Source organism: Malaya genurostris, chromosome 2 (genome assembly GCF_030247185.1).
Source record: "Malaya genurostris strain Urasoe2022 chromosome 2, Malgen_1.1, whole genome shotgun sequence".
Taxonomy (NCBI): domain Eukaryota; kingdom Metazoa; phylum Arthropoda; class Insecta; order Diptera; family Culicidae; genus Malaya; species Malaya genurostris.
Window position 1 is genome coordinate 28,898,742 of NC_080571.1, and position 20,316 is coordinate 28,919,057.

The following is a 20,316-nucleotide window of genomic DNA, read 5'->3' on the forward strand; positions in this document are numbered from 1 at the left end:
CAATGATAATAAATAAATAAATAAACATTAATAAAACACTCTCTTTCTTCCACCTTAGCTTATATGATATTTATTTTATACAATAAAGAAGAATAATTCTTTCTTCGTTCAACTACTGATGACTGGGCAATTCATCATCGCTTTTGCCGAAAATCGATATTTCTACTGGCTAATTCGGCAATAATTGACAGTTCACAAATTTAGGATTGCCGAGATTCTCAGTAATTATACATTTATACAGTAATAAAATTTAAGTGTGCAGAATCAAGATTCAGGATCCAGGATCAGAGTTCTACTCCGAAGTTTAGTTTAGAATATTGGCCCCTTGCCCCCCCCCCCCCCCCCTCATGGTACGTGCCTGACCTGTTCGTGGGGACAGCTATTAGTAAAATTTACTCAAGTTTTCAGGATTTCACTCAATTTCAATCGAATACACCCTGTAGATCGAATTTACCTAATCGGACTGTTGACATTGTACTATTGAAACAAGTCATTGTCTGGCTACGGTTATAGTATAGATAACGAAATCCATATAGAAGCTCCACATCTCATTATTCTTCCCTTGATAAAATAAATTTCACAATGCGTACAATCGAATGTGTTTGCGGTTGCGACACAATAGAATCGGATCCTAATATCCGTCGAGTTCCGTATCGTCAACATCAGAAAGCAAGACAGAATGCCCGTACTTACTCCCTTAAGTGCATCCAAATCCCAAAATGCATCCGAACAAATCGGTGGTTCGCTTCTAGTCAGCAGCATCATTGTCAAACTGGTCCAGCTTTAAGTCCATTTCTCTTCGTGAAGTTTGCTTTCCGTCTGGAATGGTGCCGAGTGTGGTTTATTCCTTCCGTTGTCGCACCCACCGCAATCATGGCCAATCACTCAGTCAGACATCAATCCGAAAGACGTGCTTCTCGACTAGGGCAAAAGTATCAAATAAAAAAAAAAGAAGTCAGTTGATACTGGAAAAGACCAATCGATATCCTGATCTCGTGGCTCGAGCGAAACCGGGTCGGAATCACGTTTCGATTACGAATAGAATTGTGAATAACTTCCTGTATTATCTTTCGGCGTGATAATTTATTGACTGTCGTTTTATGAGGTCCCGGTTTTTTTTTCAGCCGATATTTATAGACAGTTTCAATCCTTGGTGTTAAATGTTTGTTCAATATTCACGGCACAGTGGGCGGCTTCGCTCAGCGGGAAAACCGGTGGCCGTGACTACGTGCCACTAGCATATTTTATGGTTTGTACTAATCCCGGCTATATCTGTTTATTTTCCAGCTTATTTTCCGACCTGAAATCCCTGGCAGGCACGGTGCTGCTAAGTCTGCTGGCGTCCCTCTTCATGAGCCAGCTACTGTTCGTGATCGGTGTCGGAGGCGTTCAGGTAAGTAAGGCAACAAAGAACCCCGATGGGACGCGACGCGACGCGTCGGTAATTTAATATACAATACAAATCGGCTCCGGCTTCCATGGGGAAGCCACTTGCCATGTCACGGAACCTTCCTAGCAAAAATCCGCACCGTTGTCGAGATTCGAGCACGGGCTGCCTGTCTGATGAATCTCAAGCGATTATCGCACCTGGAAATGAGCTAATATTCGAAATGATACCGGCAGCTTGTCCGGATCGTCTCATTACGCGAGTCTAACCTAACGAGACCAAATTTGCTTAGCGCGTGTTTCCGCGATTCAAGCTGTTCGGGAACATAAATCAAGCCACTCGGAAAAACATGGTAGCTAATTTCTCGGAGCAAATTATCTTTCCTCCGGCAGGAAGCTACAAGAGGCTTGGCCCTACGCCAACAGATAAATCACAAAACGTGATACAAACAACAATTTGACTCAGACTACTCACCCGCCCTGACACATTCCGGCGCACGGTCGAGTTTGGCGAACTGCATTCCATCTTAAACTGCAAATCAAATATTTCCACTCCAAAACTGTTGATGAATACTTACACCATATTTTTATTCCCGGCACATTCCGGTGCTCTATTTCAAGTACATCTTCAGCATCAACCCTTCCGGTTCTGGTTGCAGCGACTTTTCTGTTTGTGCATCCGGCAGTATTTTTTTTTTCATCACCAAGCTTCGAATTCCATTCCCATTCACTGACAGTCGCCGCTCACACTCACACTCACAGCAGCAGCAGCCCGTGGAGAACCCAACGTCATGGCATGCTTGTGATGGATTACTTTCCTCATGACACATTATACTTTTGCACATTTGCTGTAAGCTGCTTTGGGCCTTTGTTGGCACAATGAGGTCACACGAAAAGCGAAGCTGAGAGGCCTTCCGAGGCAATGCAATTTGTTAAACGTGGCACGAGAAATACAATTGTTTGGGATCAGCAATCTGTCAGTTTGTCGGTCGTTACCAACTTTGATAACAGAAAAAAAACAACACCTCCAACCGCTTTATCTAGGTTATGAAATTTGTCCGGAATGGCGTGACCCGTGGACAATTATCGTTTTATCCGATCCCGGATAAACTCGGGGTGAAAAGTGTGGGGCTTACATAAATGGCCTGTTCAATGTTACGTAATGCGTCGACATGAGTATAAAAACCAAGAGGGCAAAAAAAGAAAAAAACGTTCGGCCTAACTTCTTGATTAACTTTATCTCCGCACCGGGGCGCCACTCCATCATCATCATCATCAGCAGCAGCAGCAACAAACGCAAACAATAACAACAAGGAAATTACGACTTTTGTGGACTTTGCTCATTAGAAGATCCCGCCCCCAGTCGGTTCGTCGTATCGCACCGGACGGCGAAGGATGCTCCTTAGGCTTGCTTGCTCGGCCGCCTGTCAAACGGTCTTATGATATGTGCACTGACATCTGTTGATGTGAGAGGCAAAAGTCTCGTTAGCCGGATGATGGTGCTTCCTGTTCCAACTTTTGTGTTCTTTGTAAGCAAATGGTAATCCTGGGGGTAATTTCCGTGGAGAACGCACAGACAGAGACGGAGGCTTAGATAATCCAAGGCCATTACGGCATTTTTATGCATTCAATTTACGATTGTCCGGCGGGGCCGTAATGGGATGGGAATGGTCAGACAGTTGAAGATGGGCTTGCTTGTGCAACTTCTTAGGACAAAAGATGCCGTCTCCTGGGGACAGAATAAAACATGCATACTGTGATGACTTTTTGTACGTGCTAAATGTGCTCTCCACTTAGCAGCATCATGCAGATGAACTGCAATAATTAATAATGAATCTCGTGTCTTGCTTCTTCCGTCTAGCTTTTGCTAAAGTTGTTAAATTGAAAACTCGTAATCTCATCATTGTCATTTCTATTCTGCAAATTCGAATCAAAAGCACAATAGCTTAACCAGAAATCGAAACAACTTGGCTCAAGCGGCATGTTTTGCCAGGTTATTTGTAGATTTGTGTCTTGTCGAGGTTTCTCTTACTTTTTCCGACGGAAAGAAAATGATTGACACATCTGCGACAAATAGAAGCAAATCGCTGAATGATTTGTAGGAACCGTAATGCAAGTTTTCTTCGAACTCGTAAACCCCGACTGGATTCAGATATTTCACAAAAGCGAACTCATTTTTTTCAACTTGCTGGTGATAATTAAAAACTCAAATGAGAACCGCCACCCTCTGCTATTTATCATTATGGTCGGAGAGAGTTTTGTGTTATCGAGTTGAAGTTTATGCCTATTCATTCGCACTGGCTCACTACCTACAGTGAAGACAAGGAAGACAATGAAACAGGTTGACTACTTGTTGACATTACAAACTAATCAAGCAAAACTTCATGTGACTAGGTATGGTTATTCAATTGACGATGAGTTCTGAGAGCTTCGTGAACAAAAGTCAAATGAATGAGAAGGAATATGCTGACAGTCAACGGTCATAAATTTAATTTTCAGCAAACAATATTCGATAGAAATGAAGTTTTACCGCATTGATGGCAACTTAGTTTCTATAACCCGTTTTTCACCACCTACAAAGTGTCAAGGGTTTCCAACTGCTTGGATTACTTGCCAGTCTCGAAATGGATTACTTCGATTACTTACATTATTACCCTGATTATTTCTGGATTACTCGATTACTTTTAAAATCTGATCACTCTGGATTACTCGAGATTACTCGGGATTACTTCTTGTCTATGATAATATTTCTTCGGGATTACTGAAATACTTTCATATACAATATTTCAAAAGAGGATTACGTCAATATACCATTTTTCTAAAGTGAGCAAACCACGAAATTTAACTTTTTCGCATTGTCCCATTTTTTTTCTATTTTGTTTGTTGAATGAAATGTTACCACAACCCTGTGGGAACAACAAAAAACTCGTTTTAGAACATCGGTTCCATGCAGGTTGCAACAATCCAACAATTATTTGGAATCCCCTTTGGTTGGACTCAGTTGTCGAGTACGTATAATGTTTGTCTGTGTATATGTGTAAGTAACGTTTGACGTTTCTCGGAGATGGTCGATTTTCACCAACTTAGATTCAAATGAAATGGCTTCTGGTCCCATACTAAGTTCCTGAAGTGTTGTCCGCCTTTCGATTCCGGAGGCCGTGCGAAAGATTCACCAGTTTCTGTCCACTCAGATGACAATCGTTTCGATTCCAGAGTGAAGAGATGAATCCATGTTTCATCCATTGTCACGTATCGACGCAAAAATTCCGGATTGTTACATTAAAACATGGCCAAACACAGAATCATCAACACGTTCTCGTTTTTTCTCAACAGTGAACAAACGCGTTTGTTAGTTTTGCAACCTTTGACAAAAATATGTTTTTTGATAAATAAAATATACTTGTAGAACATTTGTACATTCTAAAAACTCATTGCAAAAAGTTATGATAGAAAAACTTGATTTTGTAGGTGTCTAATAATCAATAATCGACATAAATGCGTTTTTGTTCATGTCTTCGACATGTTTTCTAGTTTAAATATGATCTACAACTTTTCTAAAGGCGTGAATTCTCTCTCTCGTATTCTGTGCCACATATTTGTTTTCAGCTTACTTGTAGGTGGTTTAATGACAACTTCGATTATAAAGGGTGATTTTTTAAGAGCTTGAGAACTTTTTTAAACAATAAAACGCATAAAATTTGCAAAATCTCATCGGTTCTTTATTTTAAACGTTAGATTGGTACATGACATTTACTTTTTGAAGATAATTTCATTTAAATGTTGACCGCGGCTGCGTCTTAGGTGGTCCATTCGGAAAATCCGCTTTTTTATCGACAAATTTTGTTCAGCGATGAGGCTCATTTCTGGTTGAATGGCTACGTAAATAAGCAAAATTGCCGCATTTGGAGTGAAGAGCAACCAGAAGCCGTTCAAGAACTGCCCATGCATCCCGAAAAATGCACTGTTTGGTGTGGTTTGTACGCTGGTGGAATCATTGGACCGTATTTTTTCAAAGATGCTGTTGGACGCAACGTTACAGTGAATGGCGATCGCTATCGTTCGATGCTAACAAACTTTTTGTTGCCAAAAATGGAAGAACTGAACTTGGTTGACATGTGGTTTCAACAAGATGGCGCTACATGCCACACAGCTCGCGATTCTATGGCCATTTTGAGGGAAAACTTCGGAGAACGATTCATCTCAAGAAATGGACCGGTAAGTTGGCCACCAAGATCATGCGATTTGACGCCTTTAGACTATTTTTTGTGGGGCTACGTCAAGTCTAAAGTCTACAGAAATAAGCCAGTAACTATTCCAGCTTTGGAAGACAACATTTCCGAAGAAATTCGGGCTATTCCGGCCGAAATGCTCGAAAAAGTTGCCCAAAATTGGACTTTCCGAATGGACCACCTAAGACGCAGCCGCGGTCAACATTTAAATGAAATTATCTTCAAAAAGTAAATGTCATGTACCAATCTAACGTTTAAAATAAAGAACCGATGAGATTTTGCAAATTTTATGCGTTTTATTGTTTAAAAAAGTTCTCAAGCTCTTAAAAAATCACCCTTTATTAAAAATGCGAACTATTTCAAACAGAAATTCTTCGGAAGATACGAAAGCTTCAAAACCAACCACTGAAACCCAAAAAAAACCGGTTTTCAACCACCTAATGGTGTATCGACACCTTTCTCATATCAATCATACTACCATATATAATACTGTGCTATTCTTCAAAATATTTTTCTTCGATTCTTGAAAGAATAACCGAAATCGGTTTATTTGACAGTCTACTGACTATCAATAGGAGTAGTTTTAAGGCCGATTAAGAAAATTTTTCACGTTTTTTCGCCCAAAAAGGTGGTATAAAATTTTTAATTTTTAACACACTTTACCCACTATTTCCGGAACCGGATGTCGAATTCAGATGAAATTCAGAAATTCCGTATGGAATCAAAGGACCTTTCATTTAACCCAAAGTTTGTGATAATCGAACAAACCATCGCTGAGAATAGTAAGTGAGATCCATTTGGGAAATATGATCACTATTTTCGGTGCCTCCGGAATCGAAAGTCGGGAACCAGGATAGCCTGAGTCGATTTATTTAGCTATCTACTGATAATGACTACCGATTGAAGTAGTCTTGAGGCCAGTTTAGAATGATTATTCGGTTTTTCATTTCGCCGCTCTAAGTGACGGTACACCATTTTTGACATATTTTACCCTATAATTCCGGAACCGGAAGTCGAATCCAGATGAAATACAGCAGTTTCGTAAAAGACCAGAGATCATTCATTTGAATCTAAATTTGTGGAATTCGGTTGCGCCATCTCCGAGAAAAATTAGTTCTCATATTTTCATTTTATTTGCGCATTTTACTCCATAATTCCGCAACCGGAAGTCGGATCCAAATAATACTCAGGAATTTTGTATGGGACCACAAGAACTTTCATTTCATTCTGAGTTTGTGGAAATCGGTTCGGCAATATACGAGAAAAGTTAGTACAAAAAACGTTATTAATCCACCTAGCAGTGATATGATATCTTTTTTATCAATCCGCATGTGTTTTTTGCATGGATATCCTTTGGTTATCACATTATTTTAATTATCGTCGTTTTAAACGGCAAATTGAGATTTTAATCATTCATTACCCTGTAATGTCTAAACTACAAATCGTATCGAATTTCAATCTTAACGTGTGACAATCGATTGAACATTCCATGAGATGTTTAGTTCCACTTTACAGTTTTTCGTCATTATTTATGGTACTTCCAGAGCCGGTATTCAGGAACTAGCATAACCCACAATGATTCGAATGGCCATAAATTAATACGCCAAACAATTTACATCTTCTATATCGGTATGAATTTTAAAAACTCATCATCTGTAATCCCAGAATCGGATAAAATTAACCAATTTTGTATGGGACATTAAGTCCTTTAATTTGAATTTTTGTTTATGAAGTTCGGTTTAGCCTTTTTGAGAAAATGATTGAGCTTTGAGAAACGATTCGATACTGGAACCGGAGTTCTAAAAGTTAAATTCACCTGAGGAGTGTGTAGGCATCTTGAAAAATTGTAGTGCGAATATAAATTTGGGGGTACATTCCGAATCCAAAAATGAATACCGCTTAAACTGAAATAAATTTATTTGGTAATCGACTATCCAAATCTGCCAACCCGATAAACCTGTTTAATTTATGTGAAATGGACATTTTTATACTAATCACTCTGTATTTCCTAAACCAGAAGTGGGATCTGACTAAATAGTAAGATGTTTTATAGGATTTTGAGACCTCTCATTTGAATCTTAGATCGGTTCAGCCATCTACGAGAAAAATTAGTTGCATTATTTTAATTTCGTTTCACATATCATCCTGTGGTTCCGCAATCAGAAGTCGGATCCAAACGTAATTCAGGAATCTTGTTTAGGAGTATACTACTTTTCATATGAATCTGAGTTTGTAGAAAATGGTTGAGTCATCTCCGAGAAAATTGAGTGAAATTATTTTCCACACAAGCATTTGCTGATCTCGACGAATTGATTCGAATGGTATATGGTATAGCTAGTCGCAAATGAAAGGTCTTCCCGTCACCCTGAACGCTATTGAATGGTTTTGAGATCGAATGTTTACTTATTGAGTTAAACAAAGTTTTATTTCAAAATTTTCAGTTTTTTTACAGTGTCTGTCACACTTGACCTTGAAAACAGAATATGTTTCCAGTCTCAGCTATCCAACAAGCCATAGATTTTTAAAATCCGTCCATTTTTAACGGAGATATCGATATTTTTGTGTATGTGACTTTTTGCTCTATTCCAGTAGTAGGAGTTTTGAGCGCTGAATGACAAAGCAATGCTTGGGAGCAACGGAAAACACGATTTTTTATGCTGTTACATACGATTGTTTCTAAGTACCACTAAGACTGTGTACAACATCCTTTTTCATGACATTTTGCATAATTATATTGATTTAAACTACTGACAGTAATGAATGCTGGAAGAACATAACACCCATGTACCATTCGAATCAGTTCGTCGAGATCAGCAAATGCTTGTGTGGAAAATAATTTCACTCAATTTTCTCGGAGATGACTCAACCATTTTCTACAAACTCAGAATCATACGAGAAGTGCTTCCAAACAAACAATAACATTTTCCCTAATTACGTCTGGATCCGACTTCTGGTTCCTGAGCTACAGGATGATATGTCAAACGAATTTAAAATAGTGTAACTCATTTTTCTCATAGATGGCTGAACCGATCTAAGATTCAAATGAAATCTAAGAACCAACTAAGATTCAAATGAAAGGTCTTAAGATTGTATAAAACATCTTGCTTTTTAGTCAGTCTGCACTGATTTTCGAACATTTTGAATTAAATGTAAACTATACAACTCCTCAGGTGAATTTAACTGACTTCGGCTACACTGATTTTGAATTCCGGTTCCAGTATCACATCGTTTTCTCGAAAAATTGAATTTCAAAAACAAAAATTCAAATTAAAGGATTTATGGCCCCATGCAAAATTAATGAATTTTATCCGATTCTGGAATTACAGGGTGATTAGTTTTTAAAATTCAAGCCGTTATAGAAGATGACAATTCTAAAAAGCTTCAAAGTTGGACTGAAAACTATTGCAATTACGTCGTATTTATTTTTTGGCCAAACGAATCGTTTTGGGTTATACTGGTCCATGAATACTGGCTCTGGAAGTACCGTAAATAACCGTAAACTCTACACTGAAACTTTCTTCGACATATCATGGAATGATCAATCGATTGTCACGCGTTTAGATTCAAATTCGATCCAATTTGCAGCTTCGACATTACAGGGTATTGAGTGATTGAAATCACAAATTGCAGCTTAAAACGACGGTCATTAAAATAATGTCATGTGACTAAAACACCCAAGAACATTCATGCAAAAAACTCATGCGGATTTATAAAAAAGGTATCATCTCACTGCTAGGTGGATTAAACACGTTTTTCATTATCAATTCGCATATATTTTTGAATAAATATTTGTCGCTGTTGTTAGTTTTCAACTTAATTTTTCATGATTTATAAAGGCATTCAGTTTGATTATTAATTATTTAAATTTTCAGTCTACATTTTTGGAAAATTTTCAGTATCACAAAATTTTGTCTTCTACAAATTATTGTTGGAAAGAACGGCAGTGTATGACCCAGAAAAATACATTTTTAAATTAATTTAATTTAACCCTTTAACGGTATATAAGTCCGGTATAAGTGACGTAACCGTAAAAACGAGTTGTTTTTTTACCGATTAATTTTCAAGGAGATAGCTGAACCAATTTCTACAAGCCTAGGCTCGTTTATTGAATTTGGGATGAAGTTCGAAATTTACATGGCTGTTATTTTCTTGAAGATGATTCTACAAACTCCGATATTCTGATTTGAAAGTTTACAATGTCAATCAAATTTGGAAGGGTTATGGATAACATTCCCGATTCTAGAGGTGCAATGTTTTTTTTTATTCAATAGTAACATATTTGAAGGCACACTGCTTAAGCTCTTAGATGCCAAGGGCATTTTCTTATTTTAAATTAAAACTAACTTAAAACTAGGGTATTATCATTAGGGTAGTGGCGAATTCCGGTCGCAATGGTCGATTCTGCAGATTCAGTCTGCAGCTGGCGATCGGCAATGGTCGGTGGATTAAATATGGCATTAGTTTCTTCCAGATGACGATTATACGTTTCAATGGGTCCGCGGGAAACACCCCCAGGTCACAGAGACCCAGCGGGTGGCCCGCTTAGAGGTGCAATGTTATATTTGACTGGTCAGAAAAATCATTCAGATTAAAGGTATAAAAATGTCTGTCGAACAGAGGTGTAATATAGATATTTTCCTGAGATCTACGTTTATATATTTTGTACACATTCTGTAAACATTTGGATCCGATTATCGGTTCCGGAACTACAGGATGAAGTGCGTCAAAAAATTACAAAGTCATTTTTAGCGATGCAAAATAGAGAAACGTTCGTCCAAACTTGGTTTGAAGCTTTGTAGGTCACGTTAGTTGCTTGTTGAGATGCCTTGACTGATTTTCACAAACTTAGATTTAAATGAAAGGGCTTATGGGTTCATAGGCTATTGGAAAACACATTCGGATCCGATTTTCGGTTCCGGAACTACTGGATGAAATATGTTTAAAATTACAAACCGTCATTTCGAACGACAACCCAAAATAAAGAAAAAAATCGTCCCTAACTTGGTTCGAAACTATTTTAATCTGTAGGTTATGTCACGAACCGGAAGAGGTTATCGCTTGAACTGTTATAGCGGCGCTGGAATGATTGCGTTGTGTTGTGTTAGGACATGTTTTTGCCTTTCTTTATAGAAAGGTATTAGAATTGCTGGAAAATCCGATTTTCGAACGGTTATAACCATAGTGTTATATACCATTCGACGCAGTTCGACGAGATCGGAAAAATTCTGTGTGTGTGTGTATGTGTGTGAACTTTTCGAAGATATTTTTACCGCTCAATTTTCTCAGAAGCTGTGACTTTTAGTTTCGAAGATATGATGGTAGAAATGACGTAACCGACAAAACACGAAGGTTTTTATCGCTCTAATGGAATAAGAGTGCCAATATTTTGGGATCACCTCTAATTTCGTTAAGCGCTATCGTGCAAAAGTTTAAACACCTCGAAAAAAGTTCCCATACAAAATTTGAGCTAAATCGGACATAGGTAAGGGGTGCTACCCGGCGGTTAAGGCTTGAAAATTATCGATCTAGAAAAATCACATGAGATTTCCAATATTGAAATTTTTTTTTTGATGTCAAACGTCTTAGAATTGCGTGAAATGCCAAGATTTAGTGTCATCCAAGAATTTTTTTTTTAATCGACTTTCTGGGATTTTGAGATTATTTTTCAAGTCCCAGAAGGTCGATTTTCCGAAAAAAAAAATTTTTCGGGATGACACTAAATCTCGAAGTTTCATGCAATTCTAAGACTTTTGGCATCAAAATAATTTTTTTCGATTTCGGAAATTTCATGTAACCTCCCTAATACTTTTAGCAAATGAGAAGAAGCTCGAAAGCAATGATAGATGAATGAAACTGCAAAAAAATTAGCATTTGCGAGAAAGAATCGTCCACAGGGCTAATTCGAACCGATAACCTTGCCCTTACCGTGGAGATTCGCCATCAACTGTCAACTTGCAACCTGATGCTGAACGCATACATGATACTTTGCACGTTCCGGTGGAAGTTCATACTGTATCACTCGCTGGTGCGCAGTTTTTACTGATTACGGACTTCGGAACGTAGTCGAAATTTACCCTGATTCTTCAACTGGTAAAACTTGGTCATTAGAGCGGAGGTTGATCGAATAAATTTCGAAGTATTTGGGCGAATCGAACCAAAAGAATGGAATTTGGCGATTATGCTTGAATTAAACAATGTGAAAAAGGGTTGGGTATTGTTAAAATACACTAAACATAAAACACTATACACTCACTGTTCGAACGAAGTGCCACACATTCTGATTCGCCATTTTGTTTTCTTCTTACAGGACACCGAACTTTGCCTGTCGCTTTCGTTGGCGCTACTCTTCATGAAGCTGGCCTCGATGTGCTGGCTGTGCTGCTGCTGTCATCACGCACTCGTTCTGTTCCGGTCCAACACTAATCTGAACCCAAATCCGGAACCGAGCATGGGTCGAGCGTTAGCACATTACAGGTAATTAGATTTGCTAACCCCCCCCCCCTGTCCCCGGGCGGCACGTGACACAGCGCCGGCACTCGTTTCATTATTATTCACCCCAGGGTTGAGGTTAATTTTGGGAAATTAGATTAAACTTGCTTTCATGCCTCCGTGCACAAACAATTGAGTTCCGCTCTGAAGTTCGCGAACGCGTTTTTTTTTTCATTTCTCAAGTGTTAATCTAATGAATGTCTGCTCCTAGGACGTGTGTGTGTTGATTTCGCCGCTTAACTTTCGTTAACTTTTTATTTTCTGCAAGATTAGTAATCTCGAGCGGAGGACGGATTGATTCACAATGAAAAAAAAAAACGAGTACTTTTTCCTTCACTTTTTTCGATCATAACCTCATTTACCGGTCTATTTCACAGCTAATGCGGGTGTGTGAACCGAGAAAAAGTTTTCAATGGCCATAAAAGTTTTCCCACCGATGGCTCTAATGACAATTTTATCACGTAGAGTAAGAGTGAAAAGTGACGATAAGAACAAGACATCCCACAAGAGGGAACTTTTGTGCGGACCGATGAAAGAACTGGTGACGCAAAAACACATTTCTTAGAGGACAAAATTGTAGCCGAGAATCCCAACATATGCTGCCCTTACGAAACTCACAAATCCGATCGATTTTCCGTTCCCTGTTTTGGTTTTGTGATTTTTCCCACCTTCTCTCTCCGTCGAACATCGCACATTCCCGTGGTTGTGGGTGTTGGCCCTTTCGGGGAAAACAAGCAGGAGAAGCGAGTCTAAGTGATGCCATTTTGTGACCTTTTCTTTTCTTTTCTTTTTTCGTATTCTTAGTCTACTATCCTGGGGCTTTCCCCTGCTGATGCTGGCCGTGGCAGCCGCCTTCAAGTACAAGGAACGAGACGTGCAGGTGTCCGGCGCCCAGGTGATCGCCCAGATTGTGCACGACCTCAACGGAGACAGTCACTGTTGGTAGGTTGAGTTGATCGGATAATTGGCCGGACCTGAAGCTTGAAGTTGACTGCCGAGTGATGCAAGTCGGGAAAGTCGCTGCAATAAATCCTGAAAAATAATGACAGTCAAGGTGTTATTCGACAAACCGACATATTTTTTCCCCCTCACTCCAGCACGACAAACCGAAATTGCATCAGCTGTCAACTTTAAGGCAAATTATTACGTACCGTTGTCAGACGAATAAATATCCTCCGGTTATCCGTCGTACCGTTACACAGTTACGTAATTAAATTTTATTCTCTTTTCTTTTTTTTTGCTGCCCAATTCGGAACAAAAGGCTCATGGAGGGTTCGGCCTACGTTTGGGGCTTTCTGGTGCCGGCCATTGTGCTGCTCTTCGCTGGCTTCTACCTGTCCTGTCAGGGTGGTGGGGCCGTCAAAATTGCTGCCGCCCTCCAGGTGGACTCTCGGACCAAGAATAAGCTGGTGAAGAAACGTGGACTTCAGATCGGACTGTTCTTTAAGGTATGGTAGTTTGTTTCACTTTTTTCGGGGATGTTTGTTTTGGTTTATGTTGACACTCGTGTTTTAATTTCACCGTGGCGGTGGTGGTTGGGTTCACAAATCGTGTAAGTTGTCGCCCCGGGTCACGCTCGCCAGCCTACTTGGATGGAGGGCGGCGAAGGTCAGACGATGCTCTGTTTGTGTGTGTGTAACCATCAGCTTCACCGTTAACTGTTTTTATGACGTTGGGTTACTGGGAATCATGTTTCCGACTAACAACCCTAGCGGCACGAGAATTAATGTTTAGATTGCATGGAGCTTCCAAGAATCCTCTTTTATTATTTTTTTTTTGATACTTTCTAGCGTTCTTTCTGGTATATCGTTAGCAGAAAAGGAAAGCTCTTCTGCTACTACTACTACTACTATCGTCGTCGTTTCGGTTATCTTCAAGGACTTTCTGGGTATTGCTTCGGGATACGAAAGCTATAAACATAAACGATAAAATCAAGCCATGCTGTTCTGAACGGCAGCGTGGAACAGCTTTTCAGAAGCAGTATGCTCAACATGTCTCAACGGATGAGTGATTTTGGACCTTATTTCAAAAATCGAGAAATTTTCGTTCGGTTTCCCAGAATCCTACATTTGAATAGATTGCATTTAGCTTGTGCACTGGTTCAAACGCGTTTCATGAATGACTTGTTCTTTTTGTACAGATTTAACATAGCAGGCATCGTATCGTAGCTTACGTGTGACAGTTTGTTGTTGCCTGGTAACAGCCCCATAAAATAGAACATAATCAACATGACACGAACAACCGTACGCAAGTCGCTCCTGTGTCGGAAACAATTTAGCTTCAGTAGAATCAGATTAGGGAATCAAATCGACAGAATGTATACGGTTTTCACCGTTTCGTTGGTGTTCGTTAGTGTGGATGCAATTGAAAAAACAGTGCTCATTCAATCACAGACAGAGATCCGATTGAGTACAGATTCGAATGAATAAGCGACTAATGTCTGTCAGAGTTCATTTTCGGTACGCAACAACCAGAAAAATCGACTTGGAATGAACCCCACACAAAAGTTGAATGTAATGTGTTCAATTGTGTGTAAGCTGTCTGGGAAATAGTATTTTGGAATCGATCTTCGTCGTTCATACGATTCATAAACGATAAACGATAAACAATAAATGATAAACGATAAACGATAAACGATAAACGATAAACGAGAAACGATAAACGATAAACGATAAACGATAAACGATAAACGATAAACGATAAACGATAAACGATAAACGATAAACGATAAACGATAAACGATAAACGATAAACGATAAACGATAAACGATAAACGATAAACGATAAACGATAAACGATAAACGATAAACGATAAACGATAAACGATAAACGATAAACGATAAACGATAAACGATAAACGATAAACGATAAACGATAAACGATAAACGATAAACGATAAACGATAAACGATAAACGATAAACGATAAACGATAAACGATAAACGATAAACGATAAACGATAAACGATAAACGATAAACGATAAACGATAAACGATAAACGATAAACGATAAACGATAAACGATAAACGATAAACGATAAACGATAAACGATAAACGATAAACGATAAACGATAAACGATAAACGATAAACGATAAACGATAAACGATAAACGATAAACGATAAACGATAAACGATAAACGATAAACGATAAACGATAAACGATAAACGATAAACGATAAACGATAAACGATAAACGATAAACGATAAACGATAAACGATAAACGATAAACGATAAACGATAAACGATAAACGATAAACGATAAACGATAAACGATAAACGATAAACGATAAACGATAAACGATAAACGATAAACGATAAACGATAAACGATAAACGATAAACGATAAACGATAAACGATAAACGATAAACGATAAACGATAAACGATAAACGATAAACGATAAACGATAAACGATAAACGATAAACGATAAACGATAAACGATAAACGATAAACGATAAACGATAAACGATAAACGATAAACGATAAACGATAAACGATAAACGATAAACGATAAACGATAAACGATAAACGATAAACGATAAACGATAAACGATAAACGATAAACGATAAACGATAAACGATAAACGATAAACGATAAACGATAAACGATAAACGATAAACGATAAACGATAAACGATAAACGATAAACGATAAACGATAAACGATAAACGATAAACGATAAACGATAAACGATAAACGATAAACGATAAACGATAAACGATAAACGATAAACGATAAACGATAAACGATAAACGATAAACGATAAACGATAAACGATAAACGATAAACGATAAACGATAAACGATAAACGATAAACGATAAACGATAAACGATAAACGATAAACGATAAACGATAAACGATAAACGATAAACGATAAACGATAAACGATAAACGATAAACGATAAACGATAAACGATAAACGATAAACGATAAACGATAAACGATAAACGATAAACGATAAACGATAAACGATAAACGATAAACGATAAACGATAAACGATAAACGATAAACGATAAACGATAAACGATAAACGATAAACGATAAACGATAAACGATAAACGATAAACGATAAACGATAAACGATAAACGATAAACGATAAACGATAAACGATAAACGATAAACGATAAACGATAAACGATAAACGATAAACGATAAACGATAAACGATAAACGATAAACGATAAACGATAAACGATAAACGATAAACGATAAACGATAAACGATAAACGATAAACGATAAACGATAAACGATAAACGATAAACGATAAACGATAAACGATAAACGATAAACGATAAACGATAAACGATAAACGATAAACGATAAACGATAAACGATAAACGATAAACGATAAACGATAAACGATAAACGATAAACGATAAACGATAAACGATAAACGATAAACGATAAACGATAAACGATAAACGATAAACGATAAACGATAAACGATAAACGATAAACGATAAACGATAAACGATAAACGATAAACGATAAACGATAAACGATAAACGATAAACGATAAACGATAAACGATAAACGATAAACGATAAACGATAAACGATAAACGATAAACGATAAACGATAAACGATAAACGATAAACGATAAACGATAAACGATAAACGATAAACGATAAACGATAAACGATAAACGATAAACGATAAACGATAAACGATAAACGATAAACGATAAACGATAAACGATAAACGATAAACGATAAACGATAAACGATAAACGATAAACGATAAACGATAAACGATAAACGATAAACGATAAACGATAAACGATAAACGATAAACGATAAACGATAAACGATAAACGATAAACGATAAACGATAAACGATAAACGATAAACGATAAACGATAAACGATAAACGATAAACGATAAACGATAAACGATAAACGATAAACGATAAACGATAAACGATAAACGATAAACGATAAACGATAAACGATAAACGATAAACGATAAACGATAAACGATAAACGATAAACGATAAACGATAAACGATAAACGATAAACGATAAACGATAAACGATAAACGATAAACGATAAACGATAAACGATAAACGATAAACGATAAACGATAAACGATAAACGATAAACGATAAACGATAAACGATAAACGATAAACGATAAACGATAAACGATAAACGATAAACGATAAACGATAAACGATAAACGATAAACGATAAACGATAAACGATAAACGATAAACGATAAACGATAAACGATAAACGATAAACGATAAACGATAAACGATAAACGATAAACGATAAACGATAAACGATAAACGATAAACGATAAACGATAAACGATAAACGATAAACGATAAACGATAAACGATAAACGATAAACGATAAACGATAAACGATAAACGATAAACGATAAACGATAAACGATAAACGATAAACGATAAACGATAAACGATAAACGATAAACGATAAACGATAAACGATAAACGATAAACGATAAACGATAAACGATAAACGATAAACGATAAACGATAAACGATAAACGATAAACGATAAACGATAAACGATAAACGATAAACGATAAACGATAAACGATAAACGATAAACGATAAACGATAAACGATAAACGATAAACGATAAACGATAAACGATAAACGATAAACGATAAACGATAAACGATAAACGATAAACGATAAACGATAAACGATAAACGATAAACGATAAACGATAAACGATAAACGATAAACGATAAACGATAAACGATAAACGATAAACGATAAACGATAAACGATAAACGATAAACGATAAACGATAAACGATAAACGATAAACGATAAACGATAAACGATAAACGATAAACGATAAACGATAAACGATAAACGATAAACGATAAACGATAAACGATAAACGATAAACGATAAACGATAAACGACAAAAAATAAACGATAAGCGAAAATGCTGCTTTAAACAACTGGTTGAAAATGATCGATAGCACAGCGAAAGAAAAGAACAACTTGAGATATTGCTCGGAAATACTACTCGAAATTCCGCTTTGAAAAAGTGGATCAAAAAAACTGCACGAAAATATGCTTGAAAAGCTGTTCGAACACAACTTAAAGAACTACTCGCAAAATAGAACAAAAATTGTAAGGAAAATTGTTTAAAAAAATGCCTGAAAATACAGCTAGAAAATTCTTCAAAAAAACTACTTTTTAATTTGCTAAAACATCGCTAAAATAATAAAATACTGATCAAATGGACTGCTCAAAAACTGTTCGAATACACTGAAAATATTTCTTCGAAAAACGATTTGAAAAAAAACTGCTTGAGAAAACGCTGCTCGAATAAAACTACTCTGAAACAACTGTTCGAAAAAAAAACAAGTTGAGAAACTATTCGAAAAAAGAGCTAGAAAACTGCTTGAAACACTCTTCGGAAAATAGCTACCATAATTGCTTGAAAAGCTGTTCCAGCTCCAGGAGAAACTGCTTAAAAAAATTGCAAAAAATAACGATAACTCCTAACTCGAAAACTGGTTTGAAAAAGTGGTTTGAATAAATTGCTCGAGAAACTTCTCGAAAACTGCTAGAAAAATTGCTTGACCAAACTATAAGAAAAATTGCTCGAAAAGTTTCTAAGAAAACAAGAAAAATAATTTGAAAAACTGCTCGCACAACTTCTGTTCGAAAACTTGTTACAATCAACAATAAAAAACAACTACAATCTTCCACAATACCAATTTGAAGAAGGTGCCTCACGCTAAAGTAACACGTATTCACGTCAAAATATCAACGGTCTCAGGTGACCTCCTGGAGAAACTTAACATCGGGTTTCCTGATGCAGAACATAGGTCCCTGTCTCGAATTCAGGCCCTTAATCCAGGTCCAGGATTCAAATTCTGAATCTTGGTCCAGAATTCTCGGCCATAATTCTGATTCAGAATCCTGGTTCAGAATCCAAGTCCAAGTCCAAGTCCAAATTAAAGAGTTCAAGAACGCAGGTCCGAAATCCACGATACCGGTTCAAAATTTTGGTTCGAATTCAAAATCTAGGTCCAGTCCAGTTCAAAAATGGTCGTCCAGGGTCAGTATCCATTTTCTTATTTAAGATCTTGAGTAAGGATCCAGATTTGAAGTCTAGAATTTAGGTTTAGAATCCAGATTCTAAACTAAAATCCCTATTCCAGATTACGAATCCCGAATAGAAGTCCACAAAACAGGTTTAGAATTCAGGTTCAGATTCCCGGTTCAGAATCAATTCCAAAAGTAAAGCAAAGTCCTGGTATTGCCTTTCTTTTTGTATTTTGTTAATACTAATGACACTAAGAATCCTTCCAGGTCGGGAATCGAACATACGACAACTGGCTTGTAAGACTACCACCTCATGCATTGATCCGCCAAACCGGGCTCCTGAGTTCATATCAAGATTTATGGTCCCAAATTCGAAATTACGTACATAATCAAAAATTCAGTTCTTAGGCCAAAATCCAAGTCCTAGTCCAAAAATTATTTCCTCATTTAGGATCTAGAACTAGAGTCTAGATTCGTGGTCCAGAATTCAGGTCTTCAATCCAGGTTTATAATTCAAGTCCTCAATCTAGGTCTAGGTGCAGATTATTGGGTCTGAATAGGGGTCCAGAAATCAGGTCAAAAATTTTAGTTTAAAATTCAACTCCTGAACTCAGATAAAGATCTTAAATCCCAGGTCAGGCACATAATCCGGATCCGAAATCCAGGTTCTGGTCCTGAATTCAAGCCCCGAATTCCGGCTCAAAATTCAAATATTAAATTCAGGGATTAGAATCAGGTCCAAAAACCAGCTCTAGGTTCAGAATCAAGACTCAATATTCGTGTATCAGGTCAAGAATCCCAATCCAAAATCCGGGCTTAAAATCTAGGTCCAGATCTGGATCTAAATCCAGGTATATAGTCCAAGGTCTAGAATCCAGGTTTAGAAATACAAATTCAGATTTCAGGTCCAGAATCCATTTCCACATCTAGGATCTAGATATAGGAGTTCTAGATTCCAATTTCTGAATTCAAAACCTGAATTCAGATCCAGAATCAAGATCTAAACCCCTGGACTAGGTCTAGAATGCAGGCTCAAAATTGTTTCAGAAGCAGGTCTTGTATTCAGCTGCAGAACCCAGGTATAGAACACAGGTCCATAATCCAGGCCTAGGTGCAAACTAGAGGCCTCGAATAGAGGTTCAGAAATCATGTTGAGAATTCAGATCTA

General features: G+C 37.3%; 1 protein-coding gene across 1 annotated transcript in view; it reads left to right on the top strand.

Moving 5' to 3' along the window:
* Positions 1-20,316, top strand: part of LOC131431625 (latrophilin-like protein LAT-2) — a 255,932-nt gene that overhangs the window by 126,425 nt on the left and 109,191 nt on the right. Inside the window, exons 3-6 of the mRNA XM_058597451.1 lie at positions 1,288-1,393; positions 11,923-12,089; positions 12,909-13,046; positions 13,366-13,552. Of these exons, the coding sequence (XP_058453434.1) occupies positions 1,288-1,393; positions 11,923-12,089; positions 12,909-13,046; positions 13,366-13,552 (598 nt within the window). The remainder of the gene's footprint in view (positions 1-1,287; positions 1,394-11,922; positions 12,090-12,908; positions 13,047-13,365; positions 13,553-20,316) is intronic.